Source organism: Dioscorea cayenensis, chromosome 2 (genome assembly GCF_009730915.1).
Source record: "Dioscorea cayenensis subsp. rotundata cultivar TDr96_F1 chromosome 2, TDr96_F1_v2_PseudoChromosome.rev07_lg8_w22 25.fasta, whole genome shotgun sequence".
Taxonomy (NCBI): domain Eukaryota; kingdom Viridiplantae; phylum Streptophyta; class Magnoliopsida; order Dioscoreales; family Dioscoreaceae; genus Dioscorea; species Dioscorea cayenensis.
In genome coordinates, this window is record NC_052472.1 from 1,865,834 (window position 1) to 1,888,932 (window position 23,099).

At 41.0% G+C, this 23,099-nt stretch overlaps 1 protein-coding gene and 3 non-coding genes across 4 annotated transcripts; all 4 read right to left on the bottom strand.

Annotated features, from left to right (window-relative positions):
• Positions 1-3,799: 3,799 nt before the first annotated feature.
• On the bottom strand, positions 3,800-3,906 carry LOC120281940. Its single transcript, XR_005542845.1, has one exon. It is a non-coding gene; the product is annotated as a small nucleolar RNA R71 (small nucleolar RNA).
• A 3,515-nt stretch (positions 3,907-7,421) lies between these two features.
• Positions 7,422-7,528, bottom strand: LOC120280956. The gene has a single exon (XR_005542460.1). It is a non-coding gene; the product is annotated as a small nucleolar RNA R71 (small nucleolar RNA).
• An 8,073-nt stretch (positions 7,529-15,601) lies between these two features.
• LOC120281013 lies at positions 15,602-15,708 on the bottom strand. Its single transcript, XR_005542478.1, has one exon. It is a non-coding gene; the product is annotated as a small nucleolar RNA R71 (small nucleolar RNA).
• Positions 15,709-17,977: 2,269 nt separating this feature from the next.
• Positions 17,978-19,359, bottom strand: LOC120279379. The gene is made up of 6 exons (XM_039286315.1): positions 19,314-19,359; positions 18,746-19,031; positions 18,544-18,670; positions 18,187-18,465; positions 18,092-18,097; positions 17,978-17,989 (listed from the first exon to the last, which is right to left on the bottom strand). The coding sequence occupies exons 1-6, from the start codon at positions 19,357-19,359 to the stop codon at positions 17,978-17,980; spliced, it is 756 nt and encodes a 251-aa protein (XP_039142249.1).
• Between the last annotated feature and the right edge of the window lie 3,740 nt (positions 19,360-23,099).

Consider the following 23,099-nt stretch of genomic DNA (forward strand, 5'->3'; position numbering starts at 1 on the left):
CATTACTTTTCTCAAGTTTTAATGCTAATATGGGTGTATTTATGTTACTTTCATGCAGGTAGGATTGTGAGGCCGATTATGAGAGAAAGAAGCCAATGTGGGTCGTAATGCACTAATTTGGAGGAAATCTTGCTAAGGTTCAAACGCGAGACATAGGTCGGGTTCCAGATGCAGGAATGTGTGCCAACCTCATCGTACTCGAGTTAGCACAACTATTTGGAGGGGTATAAGGGCAGTCACATTCAAGCATTCCAACTTGTGCATATAGAACAAGATCTCCACCAACATGTCTGTTATTAAAGAAGCAAGGTGATCCACGACGTAAATGTGTGCCCGTTTGCGTTACCTCGATGAAAGTATGGATTCGGGAGTATTTTAGGCCGGTACAGTAGCAGGGTATTCTAGAAAATACTATAGTAAAAATAATGCAGTAGTACTGTTTACAGCCGACCAAGAAAATAGGAAAACAGAGAATCCACACGGACATGTGGAAATTCCACACGCCGGTGTGAAAAATCCACAGGGGCACCCACATGGGTGTGTGGATTCCCGATTCCATCCCTTTAAAAGCCGATTTAAGCCCTGATTTCAGCATTCTTTTCTCCATTTTTTCCCTAACTTGATAGAGGGCAGCGGCTAGGGTTTTGAGATGTATTGGCTAGGGCCTTGGAGAGGTTATACGGCTCTGACATTGCACGCCGTTTGGAAGAAGGTTAGTGGGAGAGCTTTCGTTAGCACCAATCCTGCGAGGTGTATCCTAGGCCGGACAAAGGGACCCTTCCGACGAGTAGAGGACTCTCCACAAGACCATTGCCATGACTTACGAGGCATTTTTCTTTGGATGCTTTGTTTTTACATTCGATTTCATTGATTGTATCTAGATCCATGGAGAGCTAAAGCCCTAGTGGATATTTGGGTATTTGTGAACCCTAGGATGTATTCGTTTCATTGAATCTCTTTATTATGCTTTCAAGTAATTGATGTTTATTGTGTGTTAAAATCTTGGAGACTTGATTGTATGAATACTCCCCTGTGGTGACACTAGGGTTGAGAGTTCTTGTTGGTAACTCTTGTGAGTGAGTGACACACCATGAGAGTTAGACAAAGCTAGATTGGAGAGGGTTGAGAGGGTGAGTCGAGAGGTAGCGGAGCATCCCCTTTCCCCTCCAGTGTGATCTATCCCGCCTCCTAATAAGTGTCTAAATGTACGTATTTGAGTGTATGTATTTGTTACCTCTAGCATGTATTTTCATTAGAATTGATGCCCGTTTTGTGCTTAATCGTGTGTTATTTGCTTTGCAGGGCATGGGAATACCATGGATGACATGAGGATATGATTTGGGTGAAAAAGAGAAGAAAACCATGGTGCGGCACTATAGGCATTCACTGTAGCAAGATTACTGCAGCACCAAAATTGCACCAAGATTACTGTAGATGTCACTGTAGCACATGCAGAGTTTCAAGTCAGGATTTGGATCATAGCATACGGCCTCAATGCTGCCCGGTATAGATCCCGGGATGATCACTGTAGCTATAATAGAAGATATTTACTTGATGGAGTTTGTCTACCCCAAATAGTGTCAATGTTGAGCTCCATAGCGAGTGGTATGGCACTCAGGATGGAGGCCATAGCGAGTGGCATAGCACTCAGGATGGAGGCCATAGGGAGTGGTATAGCACTTGGTATAACACTCAGGATGGGGGCCATAGGGAGTGGTATAGCACTCGGGATGGATGCCATCAAGGGGGTATGATGAGTGGTATATAGAGGGATTTTTGAAGAAAGATGGGGGACTTTTTGGCTGGACTTCTTGGAGACTCTTGGGTAGACTTTTGAAGTTTTTTTTTGGGCAGCCATCACTTGGAGGAAGGAGAGAAACGAAGACACCATTCTTTGGGAGAGTTTGGCTTGAAGCTTGGGAAGATCAAGAGCTTGAACTTAAAGGGGAAGCCTCATCATCAAAGGAGGGGAAGCATTCGGCATCTCTAGGGCTAGAAGAAGCATCATTCGGCCGGCATTCTCTCTCCTCTTCATCATTCGGACTAGGGAGTGTCATTTATGCATTTACTAAGGAGAGATCCTTGTCATCGTTAAGTGTTCCTTGTTGCATGATCTCCATTTGTACAGGATTAGGGTTTAGCCACCGAGAAATTGGGGTTGAACTATTATTGAGATCCGTCGGTCTAAATCACGCGTGCCATGTATTTTCATGCATCTTTATATCTTGATGACCCCTCTTGGGAATCCTCATCCCTAGGCCTATTCTTATCATCATTGCTCTTGTGATTTTCTTGCTTGACTTGGAGTTGTTACACTTGTGTTTTATTTACAATCTTGCTTGTATTAGATTAGTATACCATGCTTGAATTGTAAGGTTAGAAAGTGAGTGATGGAGGAGTAATAGGAGCTCCTTAACCCTGTGGAATACGATCCTTGGGCTTTTGCTCAAGGTATTACTTGGCGACCCTGTACACTTACGGGTAATCAATCACCTCCACATTCCAAGAGTTCTTTGTGGCCATAGTAGAGTGAATGTGCTAAGTGATGACTTTCTACTGGGGCTTAGTTGCGAGTGCAACAGAGTGAAGCGTTGAAGTGATTTACCCACCTAGGGCTTAATTGTGGATTGACATCTTCCACCTAGACCAAAGGGTTAGGTCTATACATAGGAATAGGGTTTATCACTTGGAATCCCTAGAGCTCATTGTAATTCTATGCGAGAGCGAGGTTGAGAGGTTATTCAATCTCTCCTCCGGGACATGTATAGAGTTAGGCATGGTTGACCTTAGATTTGGGATCATATAATTAAGGATTTCCACGACTCATTGTTGCATCAATTAAGAAATATAATAGAGGGTTCTTGCAATTAAAACAATTGTCCTAGGCGGATCAATATCCGGGAACCCCATATATCGATTACCTTATCTTCTCCTTTACTTGTGCCCTCTATCTTGTTGCTTTTATTTCCGTTATTTCATATTTTGTCACTTATCACTATTCATCCTCCACATTAGTTAAGAAACAACTTAAGTGTCTTTATTGCCTACTCTCTATGGATACGATACCCACTCATATAGGATTATTACTTCGACACCCGTGCACTTGCGGTTTATACGCATATACGGACGTGTCAAGTTTTTGGCACCGTTGCCGGGGAGTAGGTATTTAGAGATACTTTGCACTTTGTTTTCTTAGCTATTCATTTATTCTATTTCATATCTTCTTTTCTATCATCATTTTGATTTTGTTTTCTTTCTTTTGGTACAGCTCCAGGTTATGACCCGAGGGAACCCTTCGGTATTGATTGAAGGAGATCCTGAGCTCGAACATACACTTAGAAGAAAAAGGGAAAGAACTTGTGCAAGAACATTCTAATTTAGCTGATTTGGCAGTGGGAGAGTCTAAAAACCTGGTAGAACAGAATGAGCAGTAGCCGACATTATCTGATTATGCCAGACCTTTAGTGTTGTGGACACAATCGAGCATTGTGCATCCCCCGATTACAGCTCAGAACTTCGAACTGAAGCGGGCATTCAGCCACATGTTGCAGCAATCCGCACAGTTCAATGGTTTGGTCGATGAGGATCCAAACAGTCATATAGAGAACTTTCTCGAGGTGTGTGATATGCCGAAGATAAACGGGGTGACGGATGATGCCATCAAGCTGAAGCCTTCCCATTTTCCTTAAAGGGGAAAGTGAAGCAGTAGCTACACTCATTACCTAGAGCCTCGATTACCATATGGGTGGAGATGGTAGAAGCTTTTCGTGCCCGATATTTCCCTCCTTGAAAATGTGCAAAGCTTAGGAATGAGATCTCATCCTTTTTACAATTGGAATTGAAGTCTCTATTTGAGACGTGGGAAAGTTTCAAGGAGCTCTTAAGAAAGTGCGCGCAACATGGTTTCCCAGAGTGGATGATTGTTCAGACTTTTTACAACGGTTTAAATCCGAGTACAAGGCAACTCTTGGATGCGGCATCAAGAGGTACCTTAGGTAGCAAGACCCCTTGTGAGGCCCGCCAACTAATTGAAGAAATGGGGTTAAACAGCTACCAATGGAATGCTAGGGAGAAAGAAAAAAGTGGGCGGCTTCCATGAGATAGATGCAGTAACCTCATTGGCGGCTCAAGTGGAATCATTGAGTAAGAAGTTAAATCTCCTATCTTTGAATAAAGTGGCGGCCGTGACTACTTGTACCGGCTGCGGTGGAGGACATGCTCCCTCCGATTGCCCGATCTCTATTGGTGATGCATCTTCGGTTGAGAATGTCGATTTTGTAGGTAATGCTATGAGGAATCAAGGAAATCCATATAGCAACACCTACAATCCGGGTTGGAAGAGTCATCCTAATTTCTTGTGGAGCAACCAAGGTTCACAAAAGGCCATGGGGCCACCAGGTTTCCAACAACAACAACAAGCCCCAAACATGGAAAGCAAAGTTTTAGGTTTGGAGACCCGAATGAACATTTTGGAGAAGGCCTTAACTAGGTTTGTGCAGTCATCTGATACAAGGTTCTAAACAGTTGAGGCTACACTTCCCAACCACACCGCCTCTTTGCATAATCTTGAAAATCAAGTAAGGTAGATTGCGAAGTCCTTATCGGAAAGGCCACAAGGAAGCTTGCTGAGTAACACTGAGACTAATTCTAGAGAGCATGTGAAGGCGATCACTTTGAGAAGTGGTCATGGGGTTGAGGGTAAGCTTCCGAGTGAGAAGCCCAATGAACACGTACCAGAGGCACCCCCACCTTTGAAGCCAAGAATCCCTTATCCCTCTAGATTGAAGAATGAGCAAGGGGATGAACAGTATAAGAAGTTCCTGAGTTTGTTCAAATAACTCCACATCAATATTCCTTTTGTTGAGGCATTGGCCCTGATAAGTGCTTGTGTGATATGAATGCGAAGCGTTCATTCCTTATGTTGAGCATTACTTTTCTCAGGTTTTTACACTAATATGTGTGTTTTTATGTTACTTTCGTGCAGGTAGGGTTGTGAGGCCAAGTATGAAGGAAAGAAGCCAATGTGGAATACAATGCACCGCTTTTGGAGGAAATCTTGCTAAGGTTCAAACGCGAAGACATAGGTCGATGTGAGATGCTAGAGTGTGTGCCAACCTCCTCGTATTCGAGTTTGGCACATCCATTTGGAGGGGCACAAAGTCAGTCACACTCGAGCATTCCGACTTATGCACATAGAACAAGAGCTCCACCAACGTACCTATCATTGAAGAAGAAAGTGATCCACGACGTGAACGTGAGCCCGTTTGCGTTACTCCGATGAAAGTATAGATTCCGGAAGCTACTCAGGCCGGATATTGATGCAGAGCACTGTAGCAACATTGTAGAAAGTACTGTAACAGCACTGTTCACAGCCGGCCCAGAAAACAGGAGTTTAGAGGATCCACACGGGCATGTGGAAATTATCCACGCCCGTGTGGAAATTCCGCACGGGCGCGTGAAGCATCCACGCCCGTGTAGTCGCCCGATTCCAGCCCTATTTAAAGCCGAATCAGCCCCGATTTTAGTATTCTTTTCTCCATCTTTTCCCCAACTTGAGAGAGGGCTTCGGCTAGGGTTTTGAGGAGTATTGGCCAAGGTTTTGGACAGGTTCTATGGCTCTAACATCGTCATTCCTTAGGAAGAAGGTTGGTAGGGGAGCTTCCATCGAGGCGTATCCTATACCAGACGAGGGAATCCTTGGACGACGAGTAGAGGACTTTCCACAAGACCATCGACACGACTATGGAGGGGGTTTCTTTATGGATTTCATTGCTTTTACATTCTATTTCCTTGATTGTACTTAGCTCCATGGAGAGCTAAACCCCTAGTGGGTACTTGGGTATTGTGAACCATAAGATGTATTTCTTTCATTGAATCTCTTTATTATGCTTTCAATAAATTGATGTTGATTATGAGTTCCAACCTTGAATGCTTGATTGTATGAACATTTCCCCTAGAGTGACACTAGGGTTGAGAGTTCTCGTTGGTAATCTTGTAAGTGAGTGACACACCACGAGCATTAGACAAAGGTAGGTTGGAGAAGGTTGAGAGGGTGAGACGAGAGGTACAGGAGCGTCCCCTTTCCCATCTGACGTGATAGATTCTACCTCATTTCCTCGAGTTCTTTGCGGCCATAATAGAGTGAATGGTCTAAGGGATGAACTTCCGCTGGGGCTTAGTTGCGCTTGCAACGGAGTGAAGCGTTGAGGTGATCATAGTATCTAGTGCTCAATTGTGGTTAGGGACCTTCCACCTGGACCAAAGGGTTAGGTCTATAATTAGGAAGAGATTTATCACAAGGAATCCCTAGAGTTCATTGCAACTCTATGCGAGTGCGAGGTGTTGAGATTGTTCGATTTCTCCTCCGGGACATGTATAGAGTTAGGCATATTTGACCTTAGATTTGGGACTATGTAATTAAGGATTTCCACGACTCACCACTGCATTAATTAGGAAGTATAATAGAGGGTTCTTGCACTTGAAACAATTATCCTAGACGGAGCATTATCCGAGTACCCCATCTTTATCGATTGCCTTACCCCCTTTCTTTACTTTTGCTCTCTTACTTGTTGCTTTTATTGTTGAGAATTGAATCATTGTCACTCTCATCATCATTGATCTTTCACATAGTTAAGAATCGAATTAAGTATTTTTATTCCCTACTCCCTGTGGATTCGATACCCGCTCACCCAGGATTACTACTTCGACAAACCCGTGCACTTGTGGGATATAAGCAATTGGACCTTGTCAAGTTTTCGGCGCCGTTGCCGGGGATTAGGCGTTTAGAGATACTTTGCACTTTGTTTTCATAGCTATTTACACTTCATTCTATTTTATATCTTCTTATTCTATCATCGTTCTGATTTCTTTTTCCTTCTTTTTGGGTGCAGCTCCAGGTTATGACCCGAGGGAATCCCTCAATATTGATTGAAGGGGATCCTGAGCTTGAACGTACACTTATAAGAAAAGGGAAAGAGCCTATGCAAGAATAGTCTAATCCAGCTGATTTGGAAGCAGAAGAATCTGAAAATATGGTAGAACAGAATGAGCAACAGCGAACATTATCTGATTATGCCAGACCTTCAGTGTTGGGGACACAATCAAGCATTGTGCGTCCCCCGATTACAGCTCAGAACTTCGAGCTGAAGCCGGCATTCATCCACATGTTGCAACAATCCGCATAATTCAATGGTTTGGCTGATGAGGATCCAAACAGTCACATAGAGAGCTTTCTCGAGGTGTGTGATATGCTGAAGATAAATGGGGTGATGGATGATGCCATCAAATTGAGAGCCTTCCGATTTTCCCTAAAAGGAACAGAAAAGCAGTGGCTATACTCGTTACCTAGAGCGTCAATTACCACGTGGGAGGAGATGGTGGAAGCTTTTCTAGCTCGTTATTTCCCTCTCGGAAAATCAGCAAAACTTAGGAATGAGATCTCATCAGTTGTTCAGTTGGAATAGGAGTCTCTATTCGAGGCATGGGAAAGGTTCAAGGAGCTCCTGAGGAAGTGCCCGCAACACGGATTCCCGGAGTGGATGATTGCTCAAATCTTTTACAATGGTCTGAACCCGAGTACAAGGCAACTCTTGGATGCGACAGGAGGAGGTACCTTAGGTAGCAAGACAACCGATGAGGCCCGTCAGTTGATTAAGGAAATAGGGTTAAACAGCTACCAATGGAATTCTCGGGAGAAGAAAAAGGTGGCCGGTCTCCATGAGATAGATGCGGTAACTTCATTGGCGGCCCAAGTGGAAAATTTGAGTAAGAAGTTAGATCTTCTAATTTCAAATAGAGTAGCTGCCATGACTAATTGCACCGGGTGCGATGGAGGACATGCTCCCTCCGATTGCCCGATCTCTATTGGTGATGTTTCTTCGGTGGAGAATGTGATTTTGTAGGTAATGGCATGAGACCTCAAGGAAACCCATATAGCAATACCTACAATCCGGGTTGGAAGAATCATCCAAATTTCTCATGGAGTAATTAAGGTCCACAAAAGGCCATGGGGCCACCGGGTTTCCAACAACAACAAGCCTCTCAGGTGGAAAACAGAGTTTCAGGTTTGGAAACCCGAATGACTGACCTAGAGAAGCACTTGGCTAGATTTGTGCAATCTACAAATACTAGGTTTGAATTAGTCGAGGCTACACTTCGTAACCACACCGCCTCTTTGCATGACCTTGAAAATTAGGTGGGTCAAATTGCGAAGTCTCTCTCTGAAAGGCCACATGGAAGCTTACCAAGCAATACAGAGACCAATCCTAGAGAGCACGTAAAGGCGATCACTTTGAGAAGTGGTCGTGAGGTTGAAGGTAGGCTTCCAAGTGAGATGCCAAACAACACGCACCCGAGGTTATAGAAGTGGAAGAGGGGATGAGCAAAGAGAAAGAGGTGGTACCCCCACCTTTCAAGCCAAGAATCCCTTATCCCTTTAGATTGAAAAATGACCAAGGGGATGAACAGTACAAGAAGTTCCTGAGTTTGTTCAAGCAACTCCACATTAATATTCCTTTTGTTGAGGCATTGGCCCAAATGCCTATGTATGCAAAGTTCTTGAAAGACTTGTTGACTAACAAGAGGAAGTTGGAGGAGAGTGCTTCAGTGATTTTAGATGCTTCATGCTTGGCGGTATTGCAAAAGAACATGCCGAACAAGAAGAAAGACCCGAGAAGCTTCATCATTCCGTGTAATATTGGCAATCTTGGTGAAGAAATGGCATTGGCGGACTCAGGGGTAGTATCAACGTCATGCCATAAACCTTCTTTCAAAAGCTAGGCTTGGGCGAGCCTAGGCCTACTCGTATGACTTTGCAACTAGCGGACCGAACAGTGCGACATCCGAGAGGCATCATTGAAGATGTGCTTGTCAAGGTGGACAAGTACATTTTTCCGGTTGACTTTGTAGTACTTGGGAGACCGTTCTTGTGGACTTCCAAAGCATTAATTGACATGGACGGCGGAGAGCTCACATTGAGAGTTGGAGATGACAAGCTCACATACCGCCTTACTGAGGCCATGCGGCATTCTCTCGATTTCGATGATACTTTATATTTTCTAGACACTACTAATGAGATTGTTAATGAATACATACATGAGATGTTCAATCCGGATCCGTATGAAGGTTTGTTAGACCAAGAGGAGGGACATGAAGATGTAATGATGCTTGGACCGACGGAAGAAGTACCATCTACCTCGGGGATCTTGAAGAAGGTGCTCCGGAAAATAAAGAGGGCTAGGAGACGCCACTGAAAACACTCCAAGGCTGTTGGAGACGTATGTGAACCGAAGAAGTTGGACATAATGCTCTCAAGAGACTTTGCACATCATGCTTTCAAGTCATGGGTAAGAGGGCAACTTTCATTCATGAACCCCCGTGAGGTAAGACAAGGTACGTCGAGCTTAGTGATGTTAAAAAAGCGCTTCTTGGGAGACAACCCAAGTGTTTACTATTTTCTTAGCTTTAGTTTAGTTTGTTTGCATGAATAACTTGTTAAGTGTTGGTGTCTTGATTTTAGATGCTTGTGCTATGATTTTCTTGTGGGCTTTGAGTTTTTATCATTTGTTTTCAAGGGGAATTGGCGAAGTATGGTCGTTTGAGCCTTATTTCATGTTTTTTCACTGGTAAATTTTGCATAATTGGGCAGGCTTTGAATGTGTAAACATGTTCAAAAATTTTCTGCAGAGCCTGCAGATTTTTCTAAGTCATCCAGAGAGAACACACGGTCGTGTGGAATTTCCGCACGCCCGTGGAGTTGCACTACGAGCTCATCCAGAGAAGGCACAGTGTCGTGCGGTTGCCCCTGTGAACGACCATGCGATTGTCACACGCCCGTGGGTAATTTTCCTCACGGACGTGTGAATTCCTGCAGGGTTTGGCGAATTTTCCCGAGAGCACACAGGGGCGTGGACTCGCCCTTGTGGGTGACCTTGTGAACCATGCACGGGCATGGGTAATTTCCACACGCCCGTGCAAAACTCTGTAGAGGAGGTCTCTCCATTCTAAGAAAACACAGGGGCGTGCGGCTGCCCATGTGAGTTGGGCATGTGAATGTCCACGCCTGTGGGGAATTTCCGCACGGGCGTGTATAACACTTGGTATTTTTCTCGGATGTCCAGAGAAACCACAGGGGCGTGCGGCTTCCCCTGTGGGTCGGATGCACGGGCGTGGGTATTTTCCATACGCCCATGCGATAGCAGTCAGAGTCGAAGGAGTGTTTTCCCGAGAGCGCCGAGGGGCGTGCGTGCGCCCCTGTGGCTCTTTTGTAATGAAGCGCACGGGCGTGGGTAATTTCTGCACGCCTGTGTGGATGCACAGAATTCCAAGAGACGCGATATTTTCCTTAAAAACCTTGTGATCCATCTCATTCTTCATCTCCAGTCGCCTGGAAACTACTTCTGATCATCTTTTCGGCCGCACATTGTCGTTTTCGAGGATTTTGCTTCACATATCGTACCGATTTTCAAAGTTTTCACATTTATTTCTTCGGTAACCTTTTCATCCTCTTTTCTTCGCCAACTCTTGTTTTTCACAGATTAAATATCTTTAATTGCGAATTTTCATTTTTAAAATGCATGGTGTAAGTTTAGAAAGCATCTGGACGCAGTTCTAAGTTGAATTTTTGAGAGTTGTTGTGCACCCGTGCGGGACTTTCACGCCCTACAGATCTAAACGGGCGTCGGTAATTTCCACAACCCCGTGTGGAATTCTGCAGTATACTGCTTTTGATTTTCTTTGATCGTTTTCTTCTTTTGTACGACAGATATGGCACCTCGCGTGAAGAAGAACGAAGTAAAGCATCTCAGAGTCACCTCACCCGAGCCACTACACTTGGATTTCTCAAATCCCGAGCATCAGACTCGATTTGAGAGACTTTCAGCCCTCGATTTTGGTCAGAGTTGTTTCGCAGATTTGCAAGTGCTGAGAGATATTCAGCGGGGTGACGAGGTGGCTAATGAAATTGATGAGATGCTAGCAGTATGAAGCTGGAGGAGGCTACTGACGATCAGTGAGCCAGCTTACCACGTATTGACGCTCGAGGTTTTAGCGTCTTTTGAGTTTCGGTTGATGCATGGGAGATTTGACACTATGGATGCTATACAGTTTCGGGCATTTGGACATCCATTTTCCATGAGTGTCACTGAGTTTTCGATTCGGACGGGCCTATACGATATCGCTTATACTGGTATATCAGAGTATGGACAATTACCAGCTGATTTTCCAGTATCAGTGACTCCACATCATGCGTATAGGATTCTGTGTGGACATGGGGAGTATGAACCGGGATTGTCGAAGTCCACTAGCCTATCCTGGTCGAGATACAGGTATGTACACGCAGTTATCAGCAAATCTGTGTCAGGTCGAGTCGATAACACATCTGCTCTAACCAAGCAGGATCTTCTCTTTTTATACTCCATGGCCTGCAATGTGCCGATTCACTTGGGGTGCATATTAGCAGATATTCTGAGGTACCAGGGTCAGTCTGTGAGAGTGGGTTTATTATTTGCTGGCCCCTATATTACCATGCTCATTTTGGGAATGGGTTTGGGGGATGCTTTACGTGGTGCTGAGAGGATAGTTGCACCTACACCTCTTGCGTTTGATACTATCAGGATGATGGGGTTGGTACGGAGATGTGGGCCAGGGGTCTATATTCTTGCTACAGCTACCCCAGAGACCGCCAGGAGCGAAGGAGTTACTGCGGAGGGTTCCCCACAGATTCCCAGACCTCCAGCAGCACAGGGTCCTCGAGCTTATGACCATATTGAGAGGCTTGAGAGAGTTGTGAGGGAGATTCAGACCGAGATGGCGGAGCTCCGCACTACTCTGATCAGCTCGATGATACTGGATCTTATGGCCCGGTTCGACTTTCTACGAGATCTATTGAGATCCAGACCCTCAGTTCCTCCGGCACCCTCATCCCCTACCCCGGTACCGGTGGATCCACTATTTGTGGCTTCACCAGCAGCAGCAGCAGCACCTGAGCCCGAGGGCTGACACCGACATTTGATTTTTAGTTCTTTTTCTTTTATGCATTTTATTTTAGACTTGTTCACTAAGAAAGGATTCTTGTTCTGAGTTTATTTTCATTTTGCATCTCGAGTTGTATTCATTGTCTATCTTTTATATATTCTCGAGATATTTTGTTTTTATTGAGCTTCACTGAACCCCCTCGTGTATACGTGCAGATGGTCTTGTCTGCTTGGGAATTGAGACTTAGTCATGGGCACGGCCAATGTGCTGAGGCACTTGGCCGTGTGAGCTTCACAACCCGTCGAAACACTACTCCCATGGAATTAGCTTCATCAAACGCAACACTAGGACTCAGGGGAGTATTGTTTTGGTTGCTTCTCCCACATTTGCTTTTGAATGATATATATTTTGAGTGAGCTTCAATGTGTACATTGGGGACAATGTACAACTTAAGTGTGGGGGGTTTTTGCCCGATTTACACTTAGTGCACTACTCACTTTTTAAACTCTTTTGGAAACTCAAGTTCGATGTTAAAGGGGCTAGTTATAGTTTTTTCTTGTGTTAAATTCTAAAAAAAAAATAGTTTTATTTTTTATTTGTGCTTGTTGTGTGGAAAGAGCTACCATCTATTAAGTATGAAGCTACTCTCATAAGTCGGATACTAGTTATGCCCTAATGAGAGAAAGAGCTATCTCATAGGATGAATGAAAGCTACCACTCCGGTAGAAAGAGCTACCACTTCGAAAGTATGAAAGCCACCTTAGCGGCAGCTTTGGAAAGGACGACCTTAGAGGATGTGTGAAGCTACTACCATCTTTGAAATTGTTGTCACTTTTGTAGATAAATAAGTCCCTTGTACTTAGAACTTTGAGGAGTATACTTTGGGTTGACTTGAGTGAGTTCACACACGTACACGACTTCGGGTTTTGTTTCCTTTTTGATTCATGTTTTTAGCTAGAGCATTGATTTTTTGTATTTAGTGTTGAAATTTCCCTCACTTGTAGAATACTCTCTCTGTATATTTTGGTGAACCTAAGGCCAAGCACTTTCAATATTTTCTTCATTGATGCACATAACATTTTAATTTTTGTTTGAGGACAAGCAAAAGCTTAAGTGTGGGGGAGTTTGATAAGTGCTTGTGCGATATGAATGCGAAGCATTCATTCCTTATGTTGAGCATTACATTTCTCAGGTTTTTATACTAATATGTGTGTTTTTATGTTACTTTCGTGCATGTAGGGTTGTGAGGCCAAGTATGAAGGAAAGAAGCCAATGTGGATTACAATGCACCGATTTTGGAGGAAATCTTGCTAAGGTTCAAACGCGAAGACATAGGTCGATGTGAGATGCTAGAGTGTGTGCCAACCTCCTCTTATTCGAGTTTGGCACATCCATTTGGAGGGGCACAAAGGCAGTCACACTCGAGCATTCCGACTTATGCACATAGAACAAGACCTCCACCAATGTACCTATCATTGAAGAAGCAAGTGATCCACGACGTGAAGGTGTGCCCGTTTGCGTTACTCCGATGAAAGTATGGATTCGGGAAGCTATTCAGGCCGGATAATGTAGCAGAGCACTGTAGCAACACGGTAGCAAGTACTGTAACAACACTATTCACAGCCGGCCGAGAAAACAGGAGTTTAGAGGATCCGCACAGGCGTGTGGAAATTATCCATGCCCGTGTGGAAATTCCGCACGGGCGCGTGAAGCATCCACGCCGGTGTAGTCGCCCGATTCCAGCCCTATTTAAAGCCGAATCAGCCACGATTTTAGTATTCTTTTCTCCATCTTTTCCCCAACTTGAGAGAGGGCTTCGGCTCTAACATCGTCATTCCTTAGGAAGAAGGTTGGTAGGAGAGCTTCCATCGAGGCGTATCCTATACCGGACGAGGGAATCCTTGGACGACGAGTAGAGGACTTTCCACAAGATCATCGACACAACTATCGAGGGGGTTTCTTTATGGATTCATTGCTTTTACATTCTATTTCCTTGATTGTACTTAGCTCCATGGAGAGCTAAACCCCTAGTGGGTACTTGGGTATTGTGAACCCTAGGATGTATTTGTTTCATTGAATCTCTTTATTATGCTTTCAATAAATTGATGTTGATTGTGAGATCCAACCTTGAATGCTTGATTGTATGAACATTTCCCTTAGAGCGACACTAGGGTTGAGAGTTCTCGTTGGTAATCTTGTGAGTGAGTGACACACCACAAGCGTTAGACAAAGGTAGGTTGGAGAGGGTTGAGAGGGTGAGTCGAGAGGTACAGGAGTGTCTCTTTCCCCTCTGACGTGATAGATTCTACCTCCGTTCCTCGAGTTCTTTGCGGCCATAATAGGGTGAATGGTCTAAGGGATAAACTTCTGCTGGGGCTTAGTTGCGCGTGCAACGGAGTGAAGCATTGAGGTGATGTTAGTATCTAGGGCTCAATAGTGGTTAGGGACCTTCCACCTGGACCAAAGGGTTAGGTCTATAATTAGGAAGAGATTTATCACAAGGAATCCCTAGAGTTCATTGCAACTCTATGCGAGTGCGAGGTGTTGAGATTGTTCGATTTCTCCTCCGGGACATGTATAGAGTTAGGCATAGTTGACCTTAGATTTGGGACTATGTAATTAAGGATTTCCATGACTCACCACTGCATTAATTAGGAAGTATAATAGAGGGTTCTTGCACTTCAAACAATTATCCTAGGCGGAGCATTATCCGAGTACCCCATCTTTATCGATTGCCTTACCCCCTTTCTTTACTTTTGCTCTCTTACTTGTTGCTTTTATTGTTGAGAATTGAATCATTGTCACACTCATCATCATTGATCTTTCACATAGTTAAGAATCGAATTAAGTATTTTTATTTCCTACTCCCTGTGGATTCGATACCCGCTCACCCGGGATTATTACTTCGACAAACCCGTGCACTTGCGGGATATAAGCAATTGGACCTTGTCAAGTTTTCGGCACCGTTGCCGGGGGGTAGGCGTTTAGATATACTTTGCACTTTGTTTTCTTATCTATTTACACTTCATTCTATTTCATATCTTCATATTCTATCATCGTTCTGATTTTTTTTTCTTTCTTTATGGGTGCAGCTCTAGGTTATGACCCGAGGGAATCCCTCAATATTGATTGAATGGGATCCCGAGCTTGAATGTACACTTAGAAGAAAAGGGAAAGAGCCTCTGCAAGAACAGGTCTAATCCAAACTTTAATTTGGAAGCGTAAGAATCAGAAAAACATGGTAGAAACGAATGAGCAACGATGAACATTATCCGATTATGCGGATCTTTCGATGTTGGGGACACAATCAAGCATTGTGCGTCCCCTGATTACAGCTCAAAACTTCGAACTGAAGCCGGCATTCATCCACATGTTGTAGCAATCCACACAATTCAATGGTTTGGCTGATGAGGATCCAAACAGTCACATAGAGAGCTTTCTCGAGGTGTGTGATATGCTGAAGATAAATGGGGTGATGGATGATGCCATCAAATTGAGAGCCTTCCGATTTTCCCTAAAAGGAAGAGAAAAGCAGTGGCTACACTCGTTACCTAGAGCATCAATTACCACGTGGGAGGAGATGGTGGAAGCTTTTCTAGCTCGTTATTTTCCTCCCGGAAAATCAGCAAAACTTAGGAATGAGATTTCATCCTTTGTTCAGTTGGAATTGGAGTCTCTATTCGAGACATGGGAAATGTTCAAGGAGATCCTGAGGAAGTGCCCGCAACACGGATTACCGGAGTGGATGATTGTTCAAACCTTTTACAATGGTTTGAACCCGAGTACAAGGCTACTCTTGGATGCGGCACCAGGAGGTACCTTAGGTAGCAAGACCCCCGATGAGGCCCATCAGTTGATTGAAGAAATGGGGTTAAACAGCTACCAATGGAATGCTAGGGAGAAGAAAAAGGTGGATGGTCTCAATGAGATAGATGCGGTAACTTTATTGGCTGCCCAAGTGGAAAATTTGAGTAAAAAGTTAGATCTTCTAACTTCAAATTGAGTAGCTGCCGTGACTAATTGCACCAGGTGCGGTGGAGGACATGCTGCCTCCGATTGCCCGATCTCTATTGGTGATGTTTCTTCGGTGGAGAATGTTGATTTTGTAGTTAATGGCATGAGACCTCAAGGAAACCCATATATCAATACCAACAATCTGGGTTGGAAGAATCATCCCAATTTCTCATGGAGTAATTAAGGTCCACAAAAGGCCATGGGGCCACCGGGTTTCCAACAACAACAAGCCCCTCAGGTGGAAAACAGAGTTTCAGGTTTGGAAACCCGAATGACTGACCTAGAGAAGCACTTGGCTAGATTTGTGCAATCTGCAAATACTAGGTTTGAATCAGTCGAGGCTACACTTCGCAACCACACCGCCTCTTTGCATAACCTTGAAAATCAGGTGGGTCAAATTGCGAAGTCTCTCTCTGAAAGGCCACATGGAAGCTTACCAAGCAATACATAGACCAATCACTACAAGAAAGTAACCATTTACCCACGGACAATTTTGTGGGTAACACTATAAAAATCCCTGGGTAAATCTGTTTACCCAGGAAATACCCAGAGATTTGAGACCCTAGCTAAATCGCTCATGGGTAAAACATTACCCACGGAATTTCATATCTCTAGGTAAATTACCCACGGATCAATCTCTGGGTACATAATTGATATCCCTAGCTAATTAATTCACGGGATTTAATAAAAATACCGGGGAATTACCCATGGATTAATCCCACGAGGAATCTCGGGTAAATGTCCCCACTGAAAACATCAATGGGTAAGTACTAGGTAAATATATCTTTAAAAAATAGAAAATCACTGGGTAAACCACCGGGTAAATATCCTATTAATAATATAAAATCCCTGGGTAATCCCTAGGTAGCGCTTTTGTGAATTATAAAAATTCACATGTAATACCGGTTAATTTTAATGTTAAAAATTTAAAATTCCTGGGCATTCAATAAACAATTAATTGAACCTACATCCATTCAATCCCAAATTCAATATAATTTAAAAATAGCAATCTCTAATATTTTTATAAATTATACTATAAATAAAATATAGCAATCCATAAGTATTAAGTATATCAACAATACCACTACATAAGAATGTAAGACATCAACAAGTAACAATACAAAAAAAAATACCCAAAGTTAGACAAGCAAAAAAAAGTAGCAATTAAAGCACAAATATTTATAAAAGTCCAGGATCTTCATCACCATCTCCATTTCCATCTCTTGTGCCTTCACTCTCCTCTGGTTGATTATTACTTGAATTTTGTGTTCCATGTAGAGGAGACATACCAATGTGATTACACAACATCTCAATTGTTCTTTTTCAAATCAACTATCAAATTATCTTGAGCCTCTATCTTCTTCTTCATAGTTGCTAACTCCGGTTTGAAGCTCCTCTTGATTTTTGTGATTCAAAAAGAGCTAGTACTTGATTTTGCTTGCATTTGTATTACCACCACAATAATAAGATGCTTGAGATCCAAGACCATACACCCTTCTCTTTTTCACCACCAACCGCCTCATAATAAAGTGCGACCTCATCTATTGGTTGAGAATTATCATTTCTAGATCTAGAAATTGTTTGCGGTGCCTCTCTCAAGCTCAATACTTTATCCTATATGCATAATATAAAAATATGTAAATAAATAATTACAAATAAACTATGAAAAATGAAAAATCTTAATGATTTAAAAGACTTTAAAAACTTACATTGAGTGATTTAGACTTTTCATCAATAAAAGTTTGTCCATCATGCTTCTTAGTGTGAGTAAAAAGAAACAACTCATGTGGTGTAGGCATACGGCCTAATGAAGATGCCTATAACACACAAAATATATGCTTTAGCTATGATTATTTACTTAAGAATAAAAACATATGAAATTTTAGACATTAATAAAAAAAACCATATGTAAACAAGGTTTGTCATCATGCTTTTTAGTAGTAATAAATAAAATAAAAAAATAACCACTCATGGTGTGAACACATTCATCCTAATGAAGATGCTTATAACGTTGACAACATATACATTTTCACTAGATATAATCATTTAGTTAACAATAAAAGCAAATGTAATTTTAGACATAAATAAAAATAAAGTACTTTACCTTATACTACAACAATCGTAAACTCATATAGCATGCAAGTTAATTTTATTATATTGCATTCATTCATCATACAAATAAATTCTATTTATACTTACTAGTCTTTTGCCATGTTCAACATTAGATATTGACCCTCCAGTATGAGATGATGGTCCTGCAATGCTCCTTCTGTTATTTGAATTTTTTTCTCGTTTCATCTTAAATTCAGGTTTATCCCAAGAGGCTTTCCAATGTCTCCAAACATCATCAGACATGTATTCTGGTTTCTTTTCAGAATTTCTTATATCTCGCAAAAAATCACTGTATCGTTGTGAAGCTTTGATAACCCATGCCACCTTCACTTGAGCCTCCATTGAAGAATCCCACACACAATGCTTCTGCAAAACAATAAACTTGTTGATATTCAATAATGAAAATAGAATGGAATAAATAACTTGAATTCAAAATAAAAATACCCTAAACTCCTCAAAATAAAAATCTTTTGTAGCTTGTGAAATTGTTTTCCATATGTAGCCATTAGTGTCCACCTTTTGCTTGAACACCTTTGTTATCACACCTGAACATTTACTAGAGGGTTCTAACCTGTTATAATTATAAACATGTAAATGTGTTCATATATTATAACATATAATCATATTATAAAAAAAAAATACTTACAATCCATTCACAACCACGATGCGAAGTCTACCTCCATTAGCTATTGCATCAAATGGATCATTACTAGCTTGGGATATAGTAGGAGTTGAAATTGTATGATTTGGGTCATTGTTTGCAATATCACATGATGCATTTGTGGGATTAGGGGCCTCAGTTGCTATATCATTAAGCTGAATGGCATTTACGAGGGATTTTGTTAAGTTCTCTTCATTTGTAGGATTAGTGTACATCCCGCAAGACCTTTCTCCTCGATATGGCCCAATCCTTCCTTTACCTCTAGGCATGTCTACAAAAATTACTAAATTGACATAATAACAATAAACAAATTCAAATAAAGCATTGCAAATACATAATAATATCATAAAGAAAAAAATTTAGAAAATCCTACATAAAAGTTAAAAAGCAATATACTACGTAAATTAAAAACATAACATAGAAAAATGCTACATAAGGTTTAAAAAGCAAATTATACTCAATAGATAAAAATAAAAACTTGACTTGAAAAATGCTACGTGAAGTTAAAAGCAAAGTATATTTAGTGCATTAGAACTAAAATAACACTATTCACTATCAACAGACATGTCATCATCTTCAGCATCTTCATCATCTTCCATTTTTGTTTCTTGTAAATTAGGTTCAGCGGCATCTTCTAAGTTAACATCATCATGTCCATCATCTACATCAACAAAAGCACCATTTGAATCATTTAAAGGTATTATTGCATCATCAATCATATCAATCGAATGTACTTCTACTTCATCATCTTGGAATGGCAAATCAGTTATAGGGATCTCAATAACTGATCTTGATTTAATTCTACACACAGCCCACCAATCAACTTTGTCACGCTTCATACTTGGATAAGGTGCATAATAGACTTGAAGTGCTTGTTCCGCCAAAATGAAAGGTTCATATTTGTTAAACCTTCTTTTATGGTTGATATCAACAAGATTGTAGTCCTTATGAACTTTCTTTCCCAACATTTGGAGTTGGATCAAACCAATCGCACTTGAAGAGGACAACCTTTTTAATTGGAAGTGCTGGATACTCTAATTCGATAATTTCCTTTAAAAATACCATAATAATCACTTGATAGCTCCACGTAATTAGAACCTTTGATGCACACTCCACTGTTGATTGTTGATTTTCCCACACTATAATCGTTTGTATGGAATTTAAACCCATTAACAAAATATATAGGATAATTGATCACATTTCTTAAAGGCCCCAAAAGCAACATCCTTGATGATTTGACTAGTGACATTATTGTTTTGGATCATGTACCTATTAAATAAATATAAAAATTAATATCCTGAAAACATAAAAATAATAAAAGAATTATAAGTTACTTACATAATATCTAAACCAATTAGCAAATTCGGTCCTCGAGCTTCATATCAACTTGCTCATCAATCATATTTGGCACATTTACCTTTAATTCTTCCACAAATATCCTTCAAATTAAGAATCTTAATTAATAAGAATGATTGTAATAGAATTATATGTTTATTAAATTATCGCTAGAAGCTTACTTGACATAATGTTGAATCTCATCACAATTTAATAAGACATAAAGTTACTGTATGACATTATACTCTTCATCAGTCAACCATCTTGATTTTTGTCAGATCCATAAGATCGACCGGGATAAAAATAAATATAGAAAGATTTCCTTCACATGTTTCCCATCTCACCTCCGTCATCATTACGAGGGTACTTTTTCTTAATTTTGTGTTAATGTGAGGCTCAAAAGTAATGAGAACAAAAGGTAGATACTTCTTGAAACCAAGTATGCATTGCAAATTGAACCTTCAACCCTTGCTTTATTGGTTACTTTTAACTTCAATTGCCGCAAGAACCTAGCGCATGGTTAAATATGTTTATTAGTTCAAAAATTAACATTTTCATAAATAAAAATGATAAATTATTAACTTTCACATACCTTTCAAAAGGATACATCCAACGATATTGAACGGGTCTGACTCTTGCTTCTACAAGGTAAGTGAATAGGAAGATGCTCCATAGAATCAAAAAGCTAGGAGGAAATATTCAGTCCTAGTTTGCACAAAATCATAGGAATATTTTCTTGAGTCTAATCATATCTTCTTCTTTAATCTGATCAGCGTATGGGTCTTTAAAAACAAGCTCAAACTCCTTAGCCTAATGCTTTCCACACGATATTGGCAATAATTCACGTAAAAGCAATTGAATTAACCGCTGCATAAACACATGGCAATCATGACTTTTTATCCCAAACAAAGCTTTTACATGTTGTGCATGTCCACACACCTTGCCATATTTGAAACATACCCATCCGAAAACTTGAGTTTTAGTCACCCAATCACACACAACCTCTGTGTGCTCAAACTATAACAAGCTTTGGGATATTTACCCGTTGAATCATTTTTCTCCAACTCCTTATGCTTGCAATAAATTTTTATATCCTCTCTTGATTTTGCATTATCCTTTGTTTTTCCTTCAACATCCATCATCTATCAAATCAAACACATTCTCAAAAACATTTTTCTCGATGTGCGACCTAGATTACTGACTCAACACGACCCTTATAGATACCGCGGTTTGTTCCAACCACATGACTTACAAATAGAGCATTCCATTGTTCAAACACCAAGATCACATTACTTTCTTCAATTTTAAATCCTCAATTTCTGCTTTTAAAACTTGTTTTCCAACAACATAAGAGGAGATGGAGAATCTTCAATTCTATTCTTCATGAAATCATTTTTTATTTCTTCTAAAGGTATGATGTTCCGGGTAGAAATTGGATGTATGACAATCAAACCAAGAAACTTTTCCACCATTCAAAAGGCTAAATGTTTTTGATTTATCCATACAATATGGACAAGCTTTTGTGCCTCGCTGTGACTCCACCCGCATCAACATCTGCATATGCTAGAAAGTCACTAATGGTCCACATAAGTGCAGCTCTCATTAGAAAATTATGTCTCTTAGAAACATCATATGTGAGAACACCAACTTTCCAAAAGATCTTTTTAATTTCGCTAGCAAAGGTCTGCAAGTACACATCTAACTCGCTTCGGATTTCTTGGGCCGGTACAATAATAGTCAAAAACATGTAAGCCTCTCACGCACATCCATGGTGGCAAATTATATGGTGTCACAATAATAGGCCAACAAGAATATTGCTTCCCGGTGCCCAAAATGGTTGAAATCCATCCGTACATAATCCCGCCTCTTACATTTCGAGCGCTCTAATGCAAAAGATGATTTGTTCGATCAAAATGTTTCCATGCCTCCGTGCATCGATGGATGGCACATACCACCATCTTTTATTGTGTCATCATGCCACCTCATATACTTAGCCGTCACTTCGCAAGCATACAATTCTGTAGTGCGAAGCGTAAGAGGAAAATAGTACATCTTTTGATATGGTATATCAATTTTTCCTCTTGGAGATGCTCTTTGTCTATTTTTATATCGAGGATGATCACAAAACTTGCAACTTCTTCTATTAATATCGTTATTCCAGTATATCATGCATCCATTGATACAACAAGGATCTTCTCACAAGGAAGAACCTAACTCACAGACAAACTTCTGTTTCATAAAAACACCAACCAATTTATTATCCGTTGGTAATGCTTCATTCATTAATTGCAATATTGCATCATAACACTTCTCGCATATATGAAACTCAGATTTGATATTCAACAATCTTAGTCATAGTCGACAACCTGTGAGTGCTTAGAACAACCTCCGCCACAATGGCTCACTCCAATGCATGAAGCATGGCATATAATCTTTGAGTTTTTGATCCGGTGTTTCCTCCTCGTATTTCACCATAATTTGGGTCAAAATTAGAGACCAATGGCACCCATGACCATGTTGTGATATAGATTTGATCCTTCTACTTCTCCTATAAAAGATGAATTGCATTGTGTTTGCATAGGATTTGATATATCTAAAAGGTTTCCCCATGGCAAAACCCATTGATAGTGAATCCTTGACAAATCCATCTCTGGTAAGGTGCAACTCTGACTTTCATCGGGCCAAAGATGCCTTGTTTTGGACATTTGTACAATGTGGGACACTTGTTTTATCACAATCCATAAATTCCGTTGATGACAAGCATATTCAACAAATGTCTCAACTCCAACCCATTTGTGGGATTAATGTATCTACGCCCATCTACAAATCATATATACATCCACTCGATCCAGTTCCTCATTTTTATGTCTTCTACAAATAGGATAAAAATCAACATACATTAGTCAATTCCTCCTAATAATGAAAAACCAGTCCTTATGTCAATCATCTAAAGATAGATGCCAAAAATACATGAACATAGCATTAATTAATACCACTTTGATTA